The sequence below is a fragment of the Helianthus annuus genome, chromosome 3, assembly GCF_002127325.2.
Source record: "Helianthus annuus cultivar XRQ/B chromosome 3, HanXRQr2.0-SUNRISE, whole genome shotgun sequence".
NCBI classification, from domain to species: Eukaryota; Viridiplantae; Streptophyta; class Magnoliopsida; order Asterales; family Asteraceae; genus Helianthus; species Helianthus annuus.
This window is the reverse complement of record NC_035435.2, coordinates 143799881-143825745: the sequence shown is the minus strand read 5'-3', so window position 1 is coordinate 143825745 and position 25865 is coordinate 143799881. Positions and strand designations below refer to the sequence as shown.

The window sequence follows — 25865 nt, the reverse complement described above, 5'->3', positions numbered from 1 at the left end:
GTCCTCGGTTAACCGTATTGTCACCCGAAAGTCATAAACTTCATCGTTGACGCTTTTAACCCCTCGTATACGAATTTGATCATAACTTTCTCATACGATAACGAAACCTTATGAAATTTTTGCCATGTATTCTAGTGAGCATATTTTACCGTTAAAAAGCCTCGGGTTTGTTAAAGGGTCACTCAGAGGTACAACTTAAACATGTTGACACATTTAACCCCTGTCGCTTGTAATCTCTCACCTTCTTCCACATTTCGTTCCGTATGATCCATGATTCATTCGTTTGAAGGTACGAGCATCATGTAGGGTTACTGTAAAGTATATTTATCCCTTGTTGACATTTTGAACCCTTGAATTCACATACTTTCTATGTTTGTCAACTTTAGTCCCTCTGTAGTATTTATTACCACGTGCAAACTTATGACACGTGTCATTACTTTATAGGACGCTAAATTTCGAGGTGTTACACTTTTCATTAGTTTATGCATTTGTTTGGCTATCTGTGTGCTTTGTTGCTATTAATTATCATTGGAGAAGCTTTAATTAATTTCTCTTTTTGTTTATAAAAGTGACACTTTATGTTGATTAGTTACATAAGTCTATCTGGCTGATGTTTGCATTGCTTTCACTGTGAAGGAACATTAAGATCTTAGGTTTTCTGTATCTCTGTAATGATGTCATGTTTGTTATGTAATGTATGAACTACTCTTTGTTACTTTGTGCTAGATTGGGTGTCTCTGCAACAAAAGAACTGAAATAATGGGCACATCAAAATATGAATGTAAACGTTTTGCCAACAAACTATCCGAGGCACATCAAATTTGTGGAATTGATTTGGTGTAAGTCAGTTTTTAGTTATTCTTATACTAAAACATGCTTTTGTAATATCGATTGCTCAACAACTCATATTGTTTAATCCTCCATGTTTTTGTTTTGTTTAGTGACGGTGCAGTTTACATCCTGTGTTCAGTTGTTTCTTTTTGTAGGTAAGGTCACACATATATATGTTGCTTTTTTAAACAAGGCGGTCTGATTTCATTATTTTTTGTTGTTACAATGCGTACAAATGGATTTGTTTTGTTAATAGTGACACCCTAGCTTCAAGCTTTTCCATGAAGAACAATGTAGAGTATGCACATAAGGTATGATGGTAGTTTTAACCTATGCACATTTGAATTAGTCTATTATCAAATAATGAGACAACTGAGTTGATTGTCAACATTAGGGGATGAGAACACCTTCCTGTCTTGCTAAGACAATGAAGTGTGTAAAGGCATCACTTTTTTTGTTTTCGAATGTTGAATTCATTTTCAGTTTAGATTCGTTGTGCTAATTAGCAGCTACAAGCTGAATTGTTAAGCTAAATTGTACCTACAATATGTTGGTTTATCATACAAAATTGCAGGAACCAATGTCTAGTGGGATTTGGAGTGGAGAAGACTCCCCACTTTTGCTTTTGATAAAACGGAAGCATAGCAGTTGTTGAGAGTTTTTGAGCATCAGCAATTGCAATTAGGGTAGGGCCTATAGTTCTGGCAATCTAATACTTGATGTGTTTGAATTCTCGGAAAACAGGTGTGCTTAGACATTCAACAAAGTCACTAAGTCACTGTAGGGAATAATAATGAAGCTTTATTTAGATGGAATTTCAGCTCCATCTTTTATCTCGCCACGATTTCTATAACTCACGACTCCTACAAAATCGTGTCCGTTTGAACTCCACAAACTAACCGCTTTTAGGCCAGTTATCAGCAGTTGCAGCGTCCCTCTTTTCCTCCCCACTTCGCCTACCTACATATATAACCTATCATGAACAAGAAATCTGACCCAACTTTCATCTTACGCCACATGGAAATTGAAATTGATCGCCACTTCAAAGTAGTCGACCAAAAGAAACCCAATATTGTGTCACTAGCGTCGTCTCTTTCCTTAGCATAACTATCATGAAACAACTTTTGATCGATCAGAGGCCATGTCATTTGGATCGTCTTCGATAACGAAGGTAAAGCTTCTACCATCTACATTCTTACTTTAGTATATACTACCAATGTTTTCAAGAATTAGCTCTCCATCTTTGTAAGTAATCCCAAATTTTATTTTATTTTTTCAAATTAAAATCACAGACACATTTTTGCGTCTGATTTACGTTGATATTTGTCTGTAACCCTAAGGTTTGTGATGGATCAGATCGTTTACCATAGAGTTAGAGACAAGAATTACAATGGTGCGATTTCATCAAACGACCCAGGGAGGCTAAAACTGCTACTTTACTTGGACTGGACAGGTTTGTCAGCCTTTCTTAAATTTGTTTAAATAATCTTCAACTAGAGATAATTTCGAGTTTGGATTTTATGTCTTTGTTTTTACTTGGTTTAGTTTTAATTTCTAATAAATTTGGTAGGTCTCAAACGACCCAAGCTCTAGCAAAAAGGGGTTCATATTCATTATTCACAAAAAGGGTTCTCATATGATAAGGATGAAACCAACCTACAAAAGGGGTATCTGGTATTTTAAATAAATTTAAAAATATGGAGTTCACTTGTGAATATAAATATGACGGGAACGGCCTAGGAAATATTACTTAATTAATGAATGTATTAAACAAGGCTGCAATGGTCTTTCGCTTTGTCTGCAAGACGTTTGTTATAGTTTGAACCGTGATCTAATGTGTGTTGTTGGTGATATGTCACCTTCTTGGGCTGTGAAGCTGCATGACAATGCTTCCTTATCAACCAACCAAAACCAAGTATGCTGTGTAATTGTGCTATTTTTGAAATATATTTCTTAATTATAACATGTGTATTTGTAAGAGGCATGTTAGCAACATGTTGAGACCCTTATTCCAAAGGAATAGTGAGTGGATAAGGCTAATGGAACAACATTGGGCACCTAACCCTATGGTAGTATGGTTTGTCCTTCTTTCACTTAAATAAAGGGTCAGTTACGAGTTATGTGACGCACCAAACCGAAGGCAGTCTTGGCCACATTTTAAGAAAGAGATTGAGAATAAGCTCTTTACCATTAATGGTATAGTGAATTAGAAGTGTAGGGAAGCTGCAATTAAGGATGCAAAGAGGAAATGAGTTTTTGAGTTGGGTTTAAAAGCCAAGTAGCAAGGTTTGAACGGTTATGGTTCTAATGTGTGGGTGTTACGTTTTTCTTGATTTTTTAGCCTTTTTTATTTTTAATGGCATTTTCTTAGAATCTGTGAATGAAGAGTACATATGATAATTAATGATCAGTTCATGTCTAAGTGCAAAGAAAAATACTTATATCGTTATCATATTACGTAACCCGTCCACCGCACGGGTATTAAACTAGTTAGTTTAGGTTGGGTTGGTTTGTGAATGTGGGTGAAAAATTGGATTGGATTGGGTTGTGTAGGTGAAAGAGAGAGAAATTAATATTTTAATGAAAGATTGGATTGGGTTGGGTTGGATTCGGTTGGGTTGGATAGTGGATAGTCTGAATCTCATACGTTAAGTATAACAATTGTGAACACACATTGACGATGAACATCAACCATATGGAACATATGAATATACTTAAATCATGTATGTTTGTAGTTGTGAAAATCATAATCTATGTTTATATGAGAATATTAAGATTTCATGAACATTTTGTGCAAGTGCGAATCTTAAGAACATCAACAATAACATTTCAAATCAAAACCTCAAATCATAACCGAATTGATAGAAAATATCGTAACCTAGATCGCCAAAACCATCTAACGAGATTAATTTCCCAACTAAAATTGAGATTCAAGACTTGTTTTGAAACAAAAACAAGACTCAAATTGAAATCCCAATACCCCACACACAAGAGTCTCGTACATACACCTAATGGCACTTGGCAGGGACCGTAGGCAGTTGGCAAACGATGATGTTGATGATGATGGCGAGACAGTGGTCGGCAAGAGATTATGATAGCCAAACGATGGTTGGCAAGTGGGTGAGATAAGATTTGTTTTTTTAATTATTTATAATTTAAATATCATTGTTAAGAAAAAAATGGCGTGCTACGTGATAGTTACATTGAACAATAGGGAAAAGATCAAATAGGAAGTTAATTTTCGCTAGGAAGGATAGGAAGCCATAGGATTATGACATGTGGCAAATTTTAAAATAAAGAGAAAGGGTATTTTAGTCAATCCAACTCCTTCTTCTTCCTTTTTCAAAACCCAGTAAATTCAAAAACCCACCATTTTCAAAACCCACCATCTTCAACTATTTCTTCACTTTCTATCTCAATAATCACTACATTATAGTGCGATTTTCATCACCAATCAATGATTCAGAACCCGATCAACGTGTTCTTTAGCTTTTTTTGAAGAAAACCCAGTTTAATTTCATAAAAAAATCTCGTTTTTTCCGGTGATTTTGGAGATAATCACTCGATTCGTTCGATTCGAGCGTTGATAAGTGTTTCTATCATTCAAAATTTGTCAATTGATGAAGAAATCGGCTTCGATCCATGTAAGAAATTCTTTAATTTCATTTTCATGATCTGGGTTTTTGATTTAGTCATTGCGTTTTACAATCTTTGCGGGGGTCCGGGGGCGGCAGCCCCCGGTAGCGGGGTCCCAGGGGCGGCAGCCCCTGGCGGGGTCCAAGGGGCAGAGCCCCTGGCTGGGGTTGAGTAGACAAAAAAAAATTAAAACCCAGTTTTCGATTAAATTGCTGTACTAAAAACGCATCAGAAAAATTAATTTTCCATAAATTGGCTCATTTCGAAGATAGTAATTCGTAGACAATTCAGACAGTTCACAGTGACACATTTTTTAGGTGTTTTCAGTCCATTGCGTTTTAGAATGAGTCATTTTTAAGTGTTTTCTGGCCATTGCGTTTTACATATAAGACATTTCTTTGTGTTTTTGGTGCATTGCGTTTTAGGTAAAACACATTTTTATGTGTTTTCTGGCCATTGCGTTTTACAAATAAGACATTTCTGTGTGTTTTCTGGCCATTGCGTTTTACAAATAAGTCATTTCTTTGTGTTTTTGGTGCATTGCGTTTTAGGTAGAACACATTTTTATGTGTTTTCTGGCCATTGCGTTTTACAAATAAGACATTTCTGTGTGTTTTCTGGCCATTGCGTTTTACAAATAAGTCATTTCTTTGTGTTTTTGGTGCATTGCGTTTTAGGTAGAACACATTTTTATGTGTTTTCTGGCCATTGCGTTTTACAAATAAGACATTTCTGTGTGTTTTCTGGCCATTGCGTTTTACAAATAAGTCATTTCTTTGTGTTTTTGGTGCATTGCGTTTTAGAAAAATGTCATTTTTTAGGTTTTTTTTTCATTGCGTTTTACGTAACTGGTGGTTTTTCTATTGCGTTTTACGCAACTGGGTTTTAATTTTTTTTTTTTAAAATATAGCAATAGTATACTCGTTTTAAAGAAAAAAAAAACGCTCGTTTTTTTGGTGCAATTTTTATAAAAAAATAATGTCGTATGAAAGAGTTATTAACGTTTAAAAAATGGGGGGGAATTGGAGGAGAGAGAAACTATTGGCTTGGATTGACTAGAATGCCCTTGAACAAACTCACGCGCCTCTTTTATTCTTTTCAATTTCCCTGATTTAATCTTAGCCCTTGATTAACTTAATGAATGGTCAAGATCACTTCCTATCCTTCCTAGCCAAATAAACTTCCTATTGTATCTCCACCCTTGAACAATAAGCATTCTTAATTGAAAAGGAAAATGTGTCAACCAAATTTAAACTAGTTTAATACCCGTCCGTTGGACGGCTTACGCTAACAATGTAACAAACAAAGATAATGTATATTGAGTGTGTTTGGGAACGCTTCTCCTTTTCTTCTTTTCCATATCCTTTTTTTGAAAATATTACAACCATCGAACTTTTCTTTTTCTTCTTTTCAAACCACTGAAACGCATTTTCAAAACACATTATCCAAACACTACAAAAATGACATATTAACTTTTAAGAAGTCAAAAACTTAAAAGCAGCTCAGAATAAACAATCTCAAACACCCACGTTAGGTGAACACAAGTCTAAAGAACATTATAAACAAAAACACTATTTTTAACTTATAAAAGGAAAACCTACGTGAGCGGTATACAACCACAAACAGTATAAAATAAAATTGATAGAGAGATAAAACATGAAATACTGTCATTTTAATGCAAACGTAAATGGTAGGCAGCACTGGGAGGGGCCGGGGGCGCCCGATCCCCCAAACTTTTCACTCAGTAGTGTTATATATGTAGTTTTCGTATAGAAATTTTTGGGTATATATACCGCCCAGTTCTATAGAAATTTTTGGGTATATACGTTTTTGACCCCCCTCCCTTCCTGTCTTCATTGTCAAGCTTCGCCACTGCTCACAAGCATAATGGTGGAATGGGTTCTGCTCTTTTGTGATGATGTAAATATTTCAATTATAACAGCTGGGTATGTTTTATTAAATTTACATGATTGTGGAATGGGTTTGTTTTTAGTAACATCACAAATAAAAATAATTATATGTATTATATAAAAAGCATAGGTTAGTTTATATTCTTATAATTATGTTATGTTTTCTATACATTAAATTGATGACGGGTTTGTGTGTACAAAATTTTGGGTAATTTGGCTTGAACATCGAGATCGGTATAAATGTGTTTAGACAAATTGATGACGGGTTTGTGCGTCCAAGAGGCCATTTATCAAGTGTGGGTAGCGGGTTCGGGTAGGTGGAGTGAAGGGTTGGGGTAGCGATGTGGACATGCGATGGGGGGTTTTATAGTACTTGGGTGAACCGTTTGGCTTGGTCAAACGGTTATTTTTTAAATTTTAAACCTAGCCGCTATAGCCTAGCCAACCCAGTCAATGAGAGCCGGTCACGGAAGACCGCTAGGCACGCCCAACGCCCGGGCTGAAACCCCCGCCCAAGGGGCTACGCCGAAACCCAAGCCCACCCAGGGTGATGACTTGGGCATTTGTACCCAACCCACGCCCCAACACCCGCCCCATAACCATAGTCTAAGCTTCTCTAATCACAAAAGTAAACATATTTCAGATTATCTTACGTAAAAAAGCGAAGTATTATGCATGGATAACATCATTGCAATAGGAAATTGACATTCGAATATACAACCATAAGTACAGGTCAAAATGCATTTTGTTTCATTATATAATTTTTTAAATTTTCAATTTCATTGTTCCACGTATTAGTAGAAAATTCCTTTAATTTGAAGATCACATTAACAGTTTTTATCACATTTACAACTGCGTTTTATGCCCTTTTCGATCACATTTGCAGCTGCGATTTGTGGCCATTTTAATCACATTTGCAGCTCCGTTTTATACTATCTTTTAATCATATTTGTAGCTGCGTTTTTCATTTTTTGCTCACATTTACAGCTGCGTTTTCTACCCCTTTTCTACACATTTATAGATGTAATTCTTAGGTGTGAGATGATCACATTACACTAACCAAAAATACTTCATGTACAATAGAGACAAACATGAGAATAACTTACCTTTATTGGTGATGTCCTCAATTTTTTGACTACTCAGAGGCAACCGACTAACCACCACCTAAGCCAACAAATGATACAATGTGAGAAAACCAACTAATACATAAAATAGACTTTCTCCCTCTGTTCCAAAATGATATTTTGACCGTTTTAAATCACATTCACGTAGAAGCATCCGAATCGTGTAGAATTCTTTTACACCCATTGACCAGTTTTACAAATATGCTAGACTTGAGTTTTCAAACCAACAGGCTATAATATCAACAAACTAATCAAATATGGCTTTATAACTAATATACTGAAAGAGTCGCATAAACCTTTCTAGATGACAACAATGCTGCAACCATACATAAGTCAAATGTTCAACAAAATCATCATCATCAAAAGATCTAGCAAAAATGCCGGGTTAGAAGGGTTAGTCACTTGGATAACGTCATAACGGGTCAAAATGGGTAACTTCAAGGTTCGAGTAAAAATGAGTCATCAAGTTGACAGTCGTTAACACTTTCATGTTTCAAGGTAGAAAGTAAAACGTAAATACAGAAGTCTTTGCCTACATTAACTGCTAATGCATATAGAGATATTGAAATTGCATATGAAAGTACAAGACCACCCAAAGCATTTGGATAGAAGCATCCAAGTTACCAACTGTAAATTGACATCTGAAATTGATGGCATCATCTAAGCTACCAAATGAGAGACATAAAGATTTATAATCCATTCCTAATCTAACCCTCTGATTTTACTTCGGTGTCTTTGTATTACCCGGAGTTTGGCACTACTACAACGAACATTCAGTTTCTCTTCAGCTTTAGAAGGCGTAACGGGTCTCTTTGTGAGGATTACTACACCAACCCCATGGATCACCTGTTTGACACATGTTTCTTTGTCATCGTCATTTTCAGAATTAACATTTTTGTTTTCGTCAACCAAACTAAACTGGTGTTAATGATGTTGGGAAATGTTTGTTTTTTTATTTTGTCCTCTAGAATGTGAGTCGACATGACTGCAAGCCTCTCGCCAGGTGTAACACTTCAGTAGCAATCATACAAAGAAGACTCTAGCATCTTTAGTTCATCATTAACAACTATTCTTAGAGCCTGGAATACTCTTGTTGTTGTCTTTAACCAACGTCGCCTCCCTCCTATAACACATCATATCATTATGACAATAATAATCTCGCATTGTTAAAAAATAAAATACGCTTATGGATGATTTTCTTTCAAACCGTTTGACCCATTTACATTTTAGCTTTTTTCCAGTTTAAACCATTTAACACGTTTGAGAAGAGATATAAAGCAAATTGACCCCTTACCTATAAAAGGTTTGATTATGCCATCAGCCACCTATAAGTTGTATCATCAAATAAAGTCGGCGATTTAACAGGCATGTGTAAAAACAAAGAAGGTTAAAAGCTTTACCGCACCTTTTCCACCTATAATTTATGCCACCTTTTCTGTTTCCAACTTTTGTCCCTAAATTCAAAAGGTAATTAATAATAACATCAACACATAAAATGAATAAAACAAAAGTAAAGTTTATACATTACCTGTTGCAACAGAAAGTTTATCCTCTGCTTCCTTTCTCTTGTCAAAAAAACTTAGTATTTTGATCATCAATCCAATTTCTTATTTTTTTTATTAAATTTTTCAAGTATTAAATTACTAAGTAAAAATAACTTAATATAAAAGCTTTTAACTTCTTAAAAGTATGTATAATAATCTTACTCAGTTCCAAGAACTTCATCAGAAGAAAACTAAGAGTATTGAGTCTCTTTGATGAGTCCAAATCTTTATATCCACCAACCGGCATGTCTATCGAGTCCATATCCTTCGATTTATATTTAGATATGCACCTTTTAAGAGCTATCAACCATTAATCAATTCCATGAGTGACATCAATCCATTAGTAAATACTCTACAAAGAGCAACTGTAACTAATCATTAATATGCATTCAGATTTCAATTAAAGGGTCACTTTCAACAAAAATTTAGTGATGAATAGATAAAAAGATTAGTAGAGGTGGTTACTTTCGGGTCAAAACTCTGCCAATTTAGTTTGATGAGTAGAAAACAGGTCAGGTCAACGAAGACTTTTGGGCCAGGATTAAAAAATCTATTATAATTTGTTGGTGTGTTAAATATAATTGCAAGATTGTTTTAAATAGAATAATTTAAAAGGTTTATAGACTCTTTCTGAATCATTTGATATGGATGTGTACCTGGGTCAAAACGGGTAATCCCAATATCTCCATAAAAGAGTACCAAGTTGCATACAAACTAAAGGAACGGATCAGATTGAATGTTACCATTCACTTACTCACTATCATTATGGACCACGTGGTTCTTCCTCTTTCTAGGCTCCCAAACCAGACTTGTGCTACATCAGCATCCGGGAAGTGAACCCATATGCTAGTCTCTCTTTGCCGTTCGACATTAATCGGTTCTAGATGATTTGCTTTATTTCTTTAGAATTTTCAAGAGATTTACATGAACTGTCTTTTTTCTGGAATTCACTTGGTGCATCACCATCACACGGTTGTTCAAATACTTTTTCACCAGCTTCAATAACTCTAACTGCAAGATGCAATCTTTAAATTTTTATGTTCTGAATAGGCAACCACATGTCATGTCTCTGGCCCTCTCTAAGATGATTAAACATTGCACAAAAATCCCTACATAAAATATGCAAATTTAATCATATGAACATGAGGTAAAACCAACGATCAATAAATTTTGAATGAAAACATACCCGATGGGGCCGTCAAAAGGTAATATTTATCACAGACTCCAATTTCAAGAAAATTATGTGAATCCCATGAAGCAATAGGAATTTTGGATTATTCAAACCATTTTGGACTGTATCTTGGTCCTGAACTTGCCGGCACCTAATTGGCCTTTCATGTAATGATTAGCCAACATATCGACTAAACAATTTGGAAAATTATTGCCATTTTTGAAGTAAACTCACCATTTAGGTCTGCTGGTTTCATATCCGATCCTTCCACGATCATGAAATTGGAAATTAAATCAATAACTGAAGAAAACGAACATGAATAGATGTATTAACCTAACATATAACATATAGACAGATTTCGCAATTAGTGTTCCCTTTCTCATCACACCATCTCTGCACACAATCTATGTGCATGAACTAATGATAAATCAAATCTTATATAATTAATCCAAAATAAAACAAAAATCGTCTAAAATGAAAATCATAAACAGAGAACATACCTGACCACTCTAGAACATGGAGCTTGAAGGTTAAGCCGCTGCAGGATAACGCCATTTGTGGTGGTTTTGCTGAGCTTAGACATATATTTGATGAATGGAGAAAAGGGATAGGAATTTGAGGAGAAATCTGGTGGCACAGTAGAAGAATTTACAATAGGTCTTGGCCATTTCATCCAATTTAAAACACAAACACAAAAATTATAATCATAAGAAACCCTAATTTAAATCTAATATTTACCAGATTGCGATGGAATAATGCTTGACTGAAGTTTGAGATCGGGATAGAAGAAAGCTCAACTGTGTGCATATATCAGATCTGCTACAAAAGGAAGGGTATTTGAAGGAAATGTATATGAGGTTATCGACGACGTGGGCAGAGAAAGATGGAGATAACCACCAGCTATGGAAACTGCAAGAAACCGCTCACAACCGCCACCATAGCAGTTTTTTTGTGAGTTATTTCCCCACGTCGCCTACAATTACCTCATTTGAATCCACTCGTCAAAACCACCTCTTCAGTTATGTAGGAACATGGACAGAAAAACATGCTAGCTGCAAGTAACCGCTCAGAACTATCAAGACAGCGGTTAAAATGAAGAGTTTATACGGCCTAGATTTAATCTCAGCATGATCGAACGGATGATATTGATTTCAAAGGTAACCGTCACTTAATGGGTTCCATATATATATATAATTTAGAACGCGTAGTATATATGACTCGATCCTATACTTTCCTAAACTAAGACGATCAGTGGCGTAGTTAGGATTTTTTTTTCTATAGGTTCAGAAATTTTTGAGGGGCGAACGATCGATTGTCTATCATTAAATATCAACTTTTTCTACGGGTTCGATGTCAAAATACACGTATATATAACACTAGTTTTTTTTTTTTTGGTACGGGTTCGGCTGAACACATACGTCTCTATCTTCCTACGCCCCTGAAGACGATAGGCTTTTTATAATTTTTCATATATCTAGTTTAGGTCTAACATTAAATAACTTTTCATAAATTTAGACCATGTGTAGTGGTAATGTCCATACCCTTGGGCATTTTATGTCATGTGGCAGCCCAGTCACCAATGAGTCATTATGGGGCGTTTTCTAAAATGGGTATAGTGGGGATGTGAACATTATGTTAAAAGGGGTGAAAGAATTAAATAAATAAAAAAACCATAAAAAAGTGATTGGCCAAAGAAAAAAAAGGTTACCTGTGATTGGCCAACCATATCTCCATCAGGCGTTTTATTTTGCACGCCCCAACCAAATTGTTGAAGAAAAACACCCCTGGGGTGGTGTGCGGGCGTTTTGAGGCGTTTTTTAGACAAAAAATGTCCAAATAATACTCCACTACAGATGTTCTTAGTCTAAATTTAACATTAAAAGATGTTTTATATAGTTGTAGATTATTAATTAGTGGTGCTCATTAAATGGATTTTTTGGATAACCGTTTCGACTTAGATTTTGATTCATTCGAATATACATAACCATGAGAAAAATAATGCATATAAAATATATGTATTCTATTCAAAAACCTAATCCACAAATCAAAATCTTCTATATCTTCTATACTATATAATAAAAGAAACCTATTTTGAGACACTTGTCATTCTCTCATTTAATTGATTAAAATTATTAATAATACTAATAATAATAATAATATTTAATCTAATCTAATACAAATAATAATAATATTTAATCTAATCTAATACAAATTCTTATTATTAATTCAAAAACATATTGTTAAACTAAAACTTCAATAGAATCTTAAATCCTAGCTAAACAAGTTTCGAAATTCATAATAATATTAATATGTTAGACTAAATATATTATTGATATATATATATATATATATATATATATATATATAATATTATTATTGACATATATAACTAAAATTATTATCAATAATATTAATAATAGGTTTAGAATCAAATACAAAGATTCAAAAAATAAGAAGTCGTACAAAGGGTATCAAATAGACTCTGATTGACCTCATTCAACCGACATTAGAGCCGTCTTATCGAACTCTACAACATTAATTAATATGTACGAGTTGATGGGTTACATTTATATTAACTCATTTATGTCAACATGGTATGTAAATGTCTCTGTCTTTGTTTTGCATTTACAGGAAATATCTAGAGTACCCTTTGTGACAATGGTGGTTTCAATATAATATATTTTGATGGAAAGGTTAGTTCTTTTCTTTTGAACGGTATAAAAATTAAATTAAATTAAATTAAATTCATATTTAGTTATCTACTATAATAAAAGAAATCATGTTTTGGACATGTGTCATTTAATGAAGCTATTCTCAAATTTATATTTATCTTATACTAACTAAATAAATAATAAATTAATATTAAATCTTATCATACTTTAATAAAATATTATTCTCAAATCTAAATTGTTAATTTAATATATTTTTAAAACAAATACCTCTCTTTCTTACTTATCTTATATCAAATATATAAATAATAAATTAATATTAAATGTTATCCTAATTTATTAAAAATATAACTTTTTGGACACGTGTCATTCATTGAAGGTATCCTCAAATTTATATTTATCTTATACTAACTAAATAAATAAATAATAAATTAATATTAAATCTTATCATACTTTAAGAAAATATTATCCTCAAATCTAAATTGTTAATTTAATATATTTTTAAAACAAATACCTCTCTTTCTTACTTATCTTATATCAAATATATAAATAATAAATTAATATTAAATGTTATCCTAATTTATTAAAAATATAACTTTTTTATTATTTGATATACAAAATTATATTTATTCAACAAGTCTAAAATGCGGGGTTTTGAAAAATATAATTTTTTTTTATTATTTACTATAAAAAGTTACATTTATATAACCCGTGTAATACAAACACATGTCTTACACGAATAATGTAATCCGTTAACACATTTAGTCATCAAGATGTGTTTTATAACAAAATGCACTTTGAGGTACTATTTACTTATTGTAACATCTCACTTTATTTTTTATTAGATTAGAGAGTTGTGTATTACATGGTTTATAACATTTTACATTGTTTTTTATTTATTATTAGGTTAGAAACTTACATATTACCTGATGTTGGATAATCAACAGAAAAAAAAGAAAAAAATATTTTAGTAAAAAGTATTAAATGTACAAGAGATAAGTTGGATATTATGATTTAATATTATTATTTCATTAGAGTGTAAAATGGGATAATATGATCCTTTATTAAATGTAGAATTCTAAATATACCAGATGTATGAAAATATATATGTTCTACATGTATTGAATAAATCCTTTTAAAGAAACAGTTGATTAAAATAAATATTTTTATTTTAATATGTGATTGATTATCAGTTATCCTTGTCCTTATCATCAAAATATAAACACAATTAAAACTACCAATTAAATAAAATCTCTATCTTTATAAATATTTAAAACGCTAATATATTTTTTTTAGATTTTAATAATTAATATGTGATTATAATAATTAATATATTATTATCAGTTATTTTTATCTTTATCATTAAAATCTCTTCTACAAATTTGAAATTTTAAATTTAATATTATCAATGATTGATTTTCCATAATAATAAATATTTAAAAAAATAACTAAGACCGTCTCATAGAGCGTCATGTGTCCCTTACATGGTTTCTTTTATTATATAGTATAGATATAGACAGGGGCGGATATATATTAGACCAAGGGGTAGCCTCCGCTACCGCTTGTTCGGAAAATTTTTGACGTTTTTAGTGTAAATTTTGGAAAAATTTGACCTTTTTTCGATTTCGTTACCGCTTATTTATAAAACGTTCCCGCTTGGTCGGAATCCTAGATCCGCCACTGGATATAGATATAGATTAGTAATTCATGTATTAAAAATTGATCTAGTGGTTAGTTATTTGATTTCTTTCTAAGATTCCAAGTTCAACTTTTACTAACATTACTTTGAAAGAACATTAGTGGTGGCAATGAAGTTTAGAACTAGGCCTCTGGAGGTTGTCAGTTCAAAACCAAATCGAATCGGGTTTTACCGCAGTAAGCCTTCGGGCAAGCGGGTTTTCTTCAAAACTGGTGGCTTGGTGGCTCAGGTATGCATCTAACTCTAATAGAGATGTATTTCCTCGATTAAATCCATTCCAGAATTCTTATCTAGTGATTTAGTTGACGGTTTAAAAAAAAAAAACAATCAGTCATTCGTCATTCATTGTATTGTTTTATCCAATAAGTCTAATTTAAAAACATCCAAAACCTAAACAAAAGCCACAAATCAGCCAGGTGAGGTGAGAGACGAAGCGGTTAATTTAATTCCCCGTCCCACACGGTAGCTTGGTGAACAAGTGTAACAACAACGATACCCCCTTTCAACCTTCATCTTCATCTTCAACCTTCAACAATCTTCAATCTTCATGTGAATCAGTCACCAAAATGCCAAAAATGAAGCACCTCCTCCGTCGCCTCCACATCGGCGGCGCTTTCAGCGACCACAACAACCGCTTATCCGCCACCGACACGCCACCGCAACCTCCCTCACCGCTACCTGCAATCGGAGACGTTGATTTATCATCTGTTGAGAATATTAACAACAATTCGACTTCAGTTTCCTCCGATGTGGATTTCAATTTCTTCGAGGAGGAGTTTCAGATGCAGCTTGCTCTTGCGATTAGTGTTTCGTCTGGATCGGCGGAGGCGCGTGAACCTGACGCGGAAACGGCGCAGATTAAGGCGGCGAAGCAGCGGAGTTTGGGATGTTCTCCGTCGGAATCGCTTGTGGAGTTTTTATCGCTTCGGTATTGGGTAAAACATTCTAATTTTTAGGTTTTAGGTGTTTATTGTGTGTTTTAAGATCAGTTATTGTGTTTATATTGTAGTTTTGTATGTTTGCCCTAATTGAGTTTGAAATTAAGTATTACTGAGATTAGTAATTGCATTTTATTGTAATTTTATAGGTTTGACTTGGTTAAATTGTGAAGAATAAGTATTAATAAGATCAGTGATTTATTTGTCGTAATATTGTAGGTTTGATGACCTAATTGATTGTGATAGTAAGTGTTACTAAGATTAATGTGTTAAGTTTAGAGATGTGTAATGAAGTTTCTTAAATTGGATGTGGCTTTTGGAAGATTGATTGTTTAGTATGGAATTCTAAAAAGAGTATTGTAGAGTTATTATAGTAAGAATGTTGGGGATAACTTTATTAACATTTTAGGTTTTAAGGATTTTGGATGTGAACTTTGATGAGAAAGTGATGGATTTGTTTACTGTATTTGGTATGAGGAGAGTAGTGATGTTTTTGAACCGTGGTGTTGGAATTAATGATCGTTTTTGGTATGTGCAGAGTAATAATGTTGTGAACTACGATGAGAAAGTGATGGATGGGTTTTATGATGTGTACGGGATTGCTTCGAATGCGGTGACACAAGGGAAAATGCCGTCATTGATTGATCTTCAAGCGAGAACTGTTCATGACGATGTTGATCATGAGGTTATTTTGGTGGACAGAAGGATTGATAAAGAGCTACAGATTCTTGAGGAGAGAGTTTCGAATATTTCATTAGAATGCAAGGCTTCGGGGATGAGCCAGATTGTTAGTAGGTTGGTTCAGAGAGTTGCTAATATTGTTGTTGGACATATGGGTGGTCCTGTTAGTGATGCTGATGAAATGTTGAGAAGGTGGACTGCTAGAAGTTATGAATTGAGGAACAGTTTGAAAACCATTGTGCTTCCTCTTGGTTCTATTGACTGTGGACTTTCCCGTCACAGGGCCTTACTCTTCAAGGTTATTTTTTTCATCTCATCTCAATATATTATTTTACTAGTTGGTTACACGTATGATTATATTACACATCTGTCATTATGTATGGTGTAAATTTGATGTATTATGCATGCTTACATATGCGTATAAGGTCTGTATGCTGGCTGTAGTTCATCTTTCATCTAAGTTGCTCAGTTAGCTATTAGCATATGATTGTGGCAGTTTGTTTAAGAGTTTTGGTTTGTATTTCAAGTAAAACGGCCTTTTTTGTTTGGGAATTTGGCCTGTAATAATCCCACCTAAGACCTTATTGCCATTAATAATCCCACCTCAGAATATTCCCACCAGTTCCACCTTTCACCTATTTTTCCTACAATGGTCCCCCGTTAAAAAACTTAACGGAGTTAAGCTTTTTTTCAAAGTACAAACAGTTTTTTTAGGGCTTTTGATTAGAACGACGATACGAGTCCATTGATGTAAAACTTGCCTCGAAACGGTGCTCCAAACGATGAAAACGGCGCTTCAATTCGGGTGTTTAAATTTCCAATTAACCAAAATCAAGTCACTTGGAGCACCATTTCGAAGTAAGTTTTACATCAATGGACTCGTATCATCGTTCTAATCAAAAGCCCTAAAAATCTGTTTGTAATTTGGAAAAAAGCTTAACTCCGTTAAGTTTTTTTAACGGGGGACCATTGTAGGAAAAATAGGTGAAAGGTGGGACTCGTGGGGGGAATATTCTGAGGTGGGATTATTAATGGCCAATAAGGTCTAGGTGGGATTATTACAGGCCAATTCCCCTTTTTGTTTTTATATAATATGTTTTCTCATTGCACCTCATCTGTATACCGTGGTGCCCAAAACTAACAGTGCCTGATAATCGGAAAGTGTAGTTTATGTGGCACCTGGATTGCTTCTAGTGTATTCAGACAAAGCTAAGTAAATGATATTAGAACATTAAGCCACTGTCAAGTGTCATTTACAATCTATATTTCTTCATTATGTATCAATCAATGTACTCATTTTGTAAATTAAGTCTTCAAGATCTTACTTTGGAAATCTGCAAATATGAAGCCATTGCAACATTTGATTCAATACGTTGTTCAGTGACTTTAGTCAAAGTGAGACTATTACTCATGCATGTAAAATTACCTTTAAATGATTGACAAAATGCATTGTGTTGATTACATTCTACAAAGGGTGATATTATTCAAAATTTTCACAACAGAAATGTTAAATCAATATAGGGGCATCCCAAAACGGACGTTGGTGAGTTATTTTGTCGAAGAGAGTGTCGTTGGCATATATATTATAAGCCATGTATCTGATGTGCAATAGACAAAACTATACACTAGTTATGCTTATAAAAACTATAATATGATGCCAGGTACTAGCTGATAAGATCAACCTTGCATGTAGTCTGGTCAAAGGGAGCTACTATACTGGCACTGATGACGGGGCTGTGAACTTCATTAAGCTTGATAACGGGAGGTATGCTTTTTCATGTATATTCTTTAAATCAAGAGTAAAATGCAATTTTCATTCAGAGGTTTGTTTTTCTGCATCTGGATCCAAGAGGTTTGAAATCTTGCCATTTCTATCCAACTCGTTAATTATTCATATTTTAACGTTAAGTCGGGTATTTTTTCGTCTTTTTAGACATTTTTTTGTGATGATTAAAGGGTTTGTGTGGGGAGAAAGTCAACAGAGGTGGAAATCTATTTCTTACAGTGTTTTTTTTATTTAAAAATGTTTAAAAAGACGGAAATACACTTCATTTAACAGAGAAAAATGGATGGAGTTAACGAGTTGAATGAAAATAGCAAGATTCCAAACCTTTTGGATCCAAATGCGGAAAAACAAACCTTTGGACGAAAGTCGCAACAGTGGCCAAACCTCAGGGACGAAAATGGCATTTTACTCTTAGATCAACTACATTATTTTTTGTATGACATAAAAATAGGATTAGATCAACTACATTATTTTTTGTATGACGTAAAAATAGGAAGTATGCGTTATATAATTATATGCGTGTGTACATGCAAATATATCTGGTCCTTTGAATCTTTAATTGAACTTGGTTATGCATTTGCAGCATTCATCTCTTTTTGCATTTTAGTGTTGGGAACAGGTGTGTGTTATATGCACATTCATACTGACGTTTTATTTTCGTGTTTGAATTATGCAGCGAATACATTATTGATCTAATGGGTGCTCCAGGAACCCTAATTCCTGTTGAGGTGCCATGTTGTAATTTTCAAAGTATTGAAGCAGGAGGTGCTAATTTTGGGTATACAGTGCCACTGCTTGATATAAGCAGCGATCCCTTGATAGTTACAGCTGAGCTCGATAGTTTGACCAAAGTTGACTCTTCAGATTTAGCAGTAGCTTCTATTATAAGCTCACAGCTGAGCAGTAAAGGTGGAACTGCTGTGGAGAGAAAACAAACCGAGAGGTTTGAGAACGATTTTGGCAAACTGCTTCCGGCTCTCGTTAGGCCACACGAAGGCCTGCCAGGTGGCGGTAACGGTGGAAGAACAAGAACAAGAACAAGAACATCATCTGCACAGAAGTCGCAGCTTAATGACGTATCGCAATGCGTCATAAACGCTGCAAAACATCCAGATTTTGCTCAAAAACTTCATGCGGTGTTATCTTCTGATTCACTTATAAATGTAAATAACAAGGAAGTGGGAGAAACAGAAGGGCGTGAGATAGTTCACTTATTAGATGCTGACATGTTGACTTTTGGTGGTCAAGATGGCTCATCCTTTGGCGTGTCTAGCAACGAGCAGAATCTTATATCGTTTACCGAAGCCGAAATTAGCAACGTTAATGACAATTCTCAGCTTGTAGTTAGTGGACCGTTGATAAACGAGGCAAGAGCAGATAATATTAAAAAAAGCAAAAATTTAGATCCATCTGGTAGCAATAACAGGGAAGGAATTAGCCTCGATGAGGTTGAGTGGGAAATCCCATGGGAAGATCTTCAGATTGGAGCACGCATTGGTATTGGTAAGATATTACTTTTTTGTTTTCATTTTATGTAATAACAGGCAAGTGTTCGTCTAAAAAGCGTTACATTCCTAAAAAGTCAAAGAAGCAATAAGATTTAGACATATAACAATCATTAAAATTAAGGGTGAGTTGGTGAGGGGTATAAGAGTATACTAGACAACTATTCAATTATGATAAAAACACCATGTTCCTGCAAAATAAAACACTATACACCATTTGTTATATGCAAAATATAACACCATGTATCCTTTGTTAACTAAAAATAAAACACCATATACCTGCTACTAATAAAACACTACATAATGAATCATTTGTTACATACAAAATAAAACACCATGCTATGTTGTCAAAGACGCAAGGCGCAGGCGAGGCGCATCGGCCTCGCCCGGAGCCTAGGCGCAAGGCGCAAAAAAAGCGTGGGCTTTTATAAGAAAAGCGCACATAGAGAAAAAAATATAAAAAATATGTTATGCTTTGAAAATAAATAAGATTCCACATATAAAATTAAAAAAACTATTATATATGCCATTTAAGATCATGGAGCTAATAGTTAGTAGCAAAAGTTTAGGACTTATATGTTGTAAGTTTTGGGTGTGAATAAAAGTCTCAAAAGGTGGTAAATACTTTGTCCCACATTGGTGTGGGGACAAAGTGAGTGGTTGTTTATAAGGTAAAGTCTTTACTACTCTATTGTAGCTTTATGACATGTTTTACCACAAGTCCTACCCGCGCGGGGTGGGGGGGGGGTGCAAAAATGAGTTTCTGAGCTGGAATTTGGTTGAACTCATGCGTGCCCGCACCTGCGGACACGAATGCAGCTCCGAAAAACCCGGGCCCGCGTGAGGCAGTTTTTTATACGCACTCAGCTTCGTTTTTTTTCTACAATCGCGTGAGGCAGTTTTGTATACGCACTCAGCTTCGTTTTTTTTTTCTACAAGCGCCTCAGGACGTTTTTTTCAAAAAAACCCTTTTTTGCGCCTGGTTTTCTACAAGCGCATCAGGACGTTTTTTTTCAAAAAAACCCTTTTTTGCGCCTAGGCTGCCACCAGGCGCTATATGTGCACCTCGCTGCGCCCGGTCGCCTAGGCGCGCGCTTTTTGCGCTTTTGACAACATAGACACCATGTACTTGCTACAAATGAAACACCATTGGATAAACAGATGGAAAAACACCATGGACTAAAAACACCTAGTTGAAACTAATTTTTTTATACATCAATATGGTACTCGTATTAAAAAGAGTTAATTGCCCGGATGGTTCCTGTGGTTTCGCGTTTTTTCATGTTTAGTCCCCACCTTTTGAAAATAGCATGTTGGGGACTATCCGAGTAACAAAATGACAAACCATAGGGAGCATACCTGCTATTTCCAAACTAACTGACATCTACTCAGGGACAATCCAAGTAACAAAACGACAAAACATAGGGAGCATGCCTGCTATTTTCAAAAGGTGGGGACTAAACATGAAAAAACGTGAAACCACAGGGACCATCCGAGCAATTAACTCTATTAAAAATAAAAAATGCTTGTTAACGTTTAAAAATATGGAGGGAAGTTGCATGTGGGTTTCTGAATTTAAGGCACCAAAATTACATTTGTACCTCTATGCCATTAAATCAATCAATAAAAGTAAACCACAATTTACAAAAATGCCACTAATCAATCTCATCCATCCAACATCACAATCTAATGATCCATAATGCTTCTTAGACTTCTTAGGAAAAAGCACTCTTTGTAGGCTAACTCTACCCTGTAATAACATGATTTTATTTTTGTTAATATTTTTCTCACAATATGTCATTCTATTCTTTTTCTTCTAGGTTCTTATGGTGAGGTTTATCGTTCAGAATGGAATGGAACCGTAAGACACACTCAAATCCTCTATTATTTTGTTGTATTTAACGTTGCAATGCTTGTAATACTTTTATACATTGTGTTGCTGAAATGTTTTACTTTAGTTGATTAATTAGTCACCATGTTCTAGTAAACTTATCTAGTGATCATGCTTGCTTACAGGAGGTTGCGGTGAAGAAGTTCATGAACCAAGATATTTCAGGGGATGCACTGACCCAATTTAAAGGTGAAGTAAGTGCCTGATGCTCTTTCCTTTTGTCTTTTTGTTGTCACAATCTGGTTTTCTTCTATATGAGGATTTGATTCATTGTTTTGTAGGTGGAGATCATGTTGAGATTGAGACATCCTAATGTTGTTCTTTTCATGGGAGCTGTTACTCGTCCTCCAAATCTTTCCATACTCACCGAATTTCTACCTAGGTTGAGTTTTTGCTTCTGTTTTTATCCTTGTGTGATATTTATATGAAGCCACTTGTCAGTAATATCTACCGGTCAAGTTTCATTTACTTGCATGCCAGTTTAAGTCAGTTATGTGTAGGGGTGAGCAGAAAACCGAAAAAACTGAACCGCACAAAAAACTGAAAAAAACCGAACCAGAATTTACGGTTCGGTTACGGTTTTGCATTTTATAAAAACCAAAAAAAAAAAACAAAAATTCAACTGAACCAAATAATCTAAAAAAAATCATTTTTTAATGTTTGTTAGATATTAATTTAGGAATTATTAATGTTATTTTTGAATGTTAAGAATTTATAATAAAAACATTAACATATTTATTTATCCATGAAATAAATTGTCTATTGCCTACAAGAAATAACAAAACTTAGCATAAAATTTAAAATGATTTTCAAAGTGTTATAAAAGAAAATGTCTTAACAAAAACTTCGGAGAAACATAAAATTAGATTAGGAGGTTAGGTTTATGTGAACAATATTAATTAAAAAGGTTAAATATATAATAACTTAAATTGTTAAATGTAGACATCTAAGAAATATTCTTAAATTCTGGATTATACTATTTAATTTTTTGAATTTTATGCAATTTTATTCCAAAAACCGAGTAAACCAAAAAACCGAACTGAACCGTTGCTAAAACCGAAAAAACCGAAACCGAACATTTTGGTTACCGATTTTTAACTTACTATAAAACCGAACCGAACCATGCTCAACCCTATTTATGTGTTTGTGTGAATCTCTAAGTTTCTTAAATGCATTGTTGGCTGAAAATATTTTTCATTTCTCATGTTGTCTCATTTATCTAGATGTTTCTATGCAGGGGTAGTTTATTTAAGTTGTTGCATCGCTCTAATGTTCAGCTTGATGAAAGGAGGCGGATGCGTATGGCTCTTGACGTGGTAGATTTTTATCCAGTATAATGCTTCGACTTTTACCTCTTATGTTGATTTTGTAGTAATTATGGTAATTGCTTGTAGGCCAAAGGAATGAACTATCTGCACACTAGCAATCCGATTATTGTGCACCGGGATTTGAAGACACCAAATCTTCTCGTTGATAAAAATTGGGTTGTTAAGGTTGGTTCTTTTTCTTGCGTAATGTTTAACTTGTAGCCGTGTCCCTAGTTCAAAACATAGAATTATAACCTCTTTATGCAGCCATCGATCGCATATGTAGTGAAGTTATATGTTATAAGTTATAACATGCTGTTATCTTGTTTATTTAATGTATGCAGGTATGTGATTTTGGGATGTCAAGAATGAAACACCATACCTTTCTGTCTTCAAAATCAACAGCTGGAACTGTAAGTTTTCCCTACAAAAAAAAAAAAAAAAAAAAGAAACAAAAAAATAAAAAATAAAAAATTAACCAGCGGTAGTTATTTTGAGGAAAGTATTGATGGCATACCATTTCATTGCAGCCTGAATGGATGGCACCGGAAGTGTTGAGGAACGAACCATCCAATGAGAAGTAAGTTTCATCATTTTAATATTTCCATAGACAGAAAACTTTAAAATTAGAACAGGTTGATTTGGAAATCGGGTTATGATTTACATTTAGATATCCATTTTGACTTGTAGCCTATCTGTTGCTGAATAATGTTTGGGGTGGTGTGCAGGTGCGATGTATATAGCTTTGGTGTAATTCTATGGGAGTTAGCAACTCTGCGCATACCTTGGACGGAGATGAACTCAATGCAGGTTGTTGGTGCTGTTGGTTTTCAGTTCAGACATCTCGACATTCCAGAACACGTTGATCCTGCGGCTGCACAAATAATTCTTGATTGTTGGCGTCTGTACGTCGCTTCTTCAGCCAACCAATCTTGTCGTTTTCTATATTTTTTCAATTGCAAGATAGTTACTGACGTCGAGGTTTTGTTTGTTTGTGTATGTAGGGAACCACAATCCCGACCATCATTCAAAGAGATCATTTCCCGGCTAAGAAGCCTCAGGCATCTATCAACGGACAGAACAAAAAACCAAACAAGTTAATAACACTATTCTTGTATGTCTATACATTGGGGGCTCAAAAGGAGAGCAAAGATTGTTGTAGATTGAAAAAAAAATGAAAAGGAAAAAATGAAAGAAAAAGAAAAAAAAAAAAAAAGAGGCAAAAGGTGTGGTTTGGGAAGTGTAGGTTTGGTTTAATCGAAACGACCAAGCACACAGCCAAACCACAACCTCGACTCCATTGTTGTGGCAAGTGCAGTTACAAAGGGGGGCAAAAGTGTCGTTTCCTAGTTCTTTGTTCTTGTGAAGCACATACGATAACGTTATTTATTTGCGATTGAAATGTTCTAGGGTTAACTGAGGAATCTATGAATACAAATTGTCACATTTTCATGCTCAAATGAATCATAAATATGATAGTCAATGTTCTGAAAAACAAACATGAAGAATATTAAGATTTTAAAATATCAAAGAAAGTCGCACTATAGTAATGGATATATAAATGTTGCATCTAATTGAAATCTATGTCGTTTTCTTTAATCTTATGTATTATAATCAGGTGAATTTAATTTTCATTTCTCTCAATCAGGTTGAGGTTTTACTCTAACTAGTTTTTTTTATCGTTGCGTGTTGCGGCGAAACCGAAAAAATGATAATGTAAAACAAACATGATTTGAAAATAAAGTATGTTGTTTACAAAGCTAAACCATTAGAATGGTTTAGTTTATCATCGTACTATTTTATGATACCAAATAAATATTTTATTATAAGTACAATTTTGTTTTTAACAAAACTTATAACGGAATGTCCGGGAAAAAATCAATCATAACTACGTACTTATATTTTAAGAAAAAGTTATAAACGTATAATATTAAAGAAATATCAAATTAATCAATAATATATGTTCTAAAAAAGAAAAGAGAATTATTAAAAAAACGGTATAGGGAATATATGGTTTTAAAAAAGGAAAAATAATTAAAAATATGTTATTAAAAATAAAAAAAATTTATAAAAAGCTATATATTATTATAAAATTAAAATCACTATTCATCATCCTTCACTCACAATATATATATATATATATATATATATATATATATATATATATATATATATATATATAGGTAGAGGATCCTGTAAAAAAGGCCCAAAGTGTGAGAAAGGTAAGAAAGAATCTCAACCATTAGATCTTTTGATCTAATGGTTGAGATCAATAGGGACCAAAATGTAAAATATTTTTCTTAATTTGGACTGAATTGAAAATTATAGGGGTAATAAAGTCTTTATATCCATTCAAAATAGGAAACTGTAAATCAAAATTCCTATAATTCCGATCTCTCTCTCCAATTGATCGTACAATTTATGTCTCTCCCTACAATTTCAAAACCCTAATGCCGCTAAACCTCCATATCGACCGAACAACGGCGACGACGAGCGGCAGCGACGACGGCGAGCGGCAGCGGCGACAGCGAGCGGCAGTGGCGACGGCGAGCGGGCAGCGGCAGTGGTTGTGCGGATCGGCAGCGGTGGTGCGGCAGTGGTGGTGCCGGAAGTGCCAGTGGTGGTGCCGGAAGTGGAGAAGATGATACAGAGGTGTTATTTTTTTCTTTACTGAATGGTGTTATATCTTGTACTGAATGGTATTATTTTTGTACTGAATGGTGTTTTTTTATTTACTGCTGAATGGTGTTATTTTTGTGCTGAATGGTGTTATTTTTGTACTGAATGGTGTTGTTTTTGTACTGAATGATTTTTTTATCTACTGCTGAATGGTGTTATTTTTGTGCTGAATGGTGTTATTTTTGTACTGAATGGTGTTATTTTTGTACTGAATGGTGTTTTTTTTATTTACTGCTGAATGGTGTTATTTTTGTGCTGAATGGTGTTATTTTTGTACTGAATTGTGTTATATTCTTGTACTGAATGGTGTTTTTTTATTTACTGCTGAATGATGTTATTTTTGTGCTGAATGGTGTTATTTTTGTGCTGAATGGTGTTATATTTTCTGAATTGTGTTATATTTAAAACACCATGTATGAACATGCTCTGAATGGTGTTATATTTATGGACGGTTATAAGTCCTAAAATCCAGGTTTTTCTCTCTCCAAATCCTT

At 34.1% G+C, this 25865-nt stretch overlaps 1 protein-coding gene and 1 long non-coding RNA gene across 16 annotated transcripts; one reads left to right on the top strand and one right to left on the bottom strand.

Moving 5' to 3' along the window:
• Positions 1–7968: 7968 nt before the first annotated feature.
• Positions 7969–11382, bottom strand: LOC110929877. Of its 15 annotated transcripts, none has more exons than XR_002587477.2 (8): positions 10955–11378; positions 10717–10843; positions 10451–10549; positions 10232–10367; positions 9030–10154; positions 8907–8955; positions 8796–8826; positions 7969–8624 (listed from the first exon to the last, which is right to left on the bottom strand). It is a non-coding gene; the product is annotated as an uncharacterized LOC110929877 (long non-coding RNA). The 15 variants fall into 15 exon arrangements; XR_002587472.2 differs by having other exon boundaries at positions 10232–10376; positions 10451–10516; positions 10955–11377; XR_002587473.2 differs by having other exon boundaries at positions 10451–10516; positions 10955–11377.
• A 3601-nt stretch (positions 11383–14983) lies between these two features.
• Positions 14984–24159, top strand: LOC110929876 (serine/threonine-protein kinase EDR1). The gene is made up of 13 exons (XM_022173061.2): positions 14984–15519; positions 16061–16501; positions 17865–17968; positions 18666–19492; positions 21315–21355; positions 21511–21579; positions 21667–21767; positions 22623–22701; positions 22780–22878; positions 23037–23105; positions 23223–23272; positions 23421–23597; positions 23697–24159. Exons 1-13 carry the CDS (start codon positions 15151–15153, stop codon positions 23791–23793), a joined length of 2523 nt encoding a protein of 840 aa, XP_022028753.1. The 5' UTR covers positions 14984–15150; the 3' UTR covers positions 23794–24159.
• The last annotated feature ends 1706 nt before the right edge of the window (positions 24160–25865 follow it).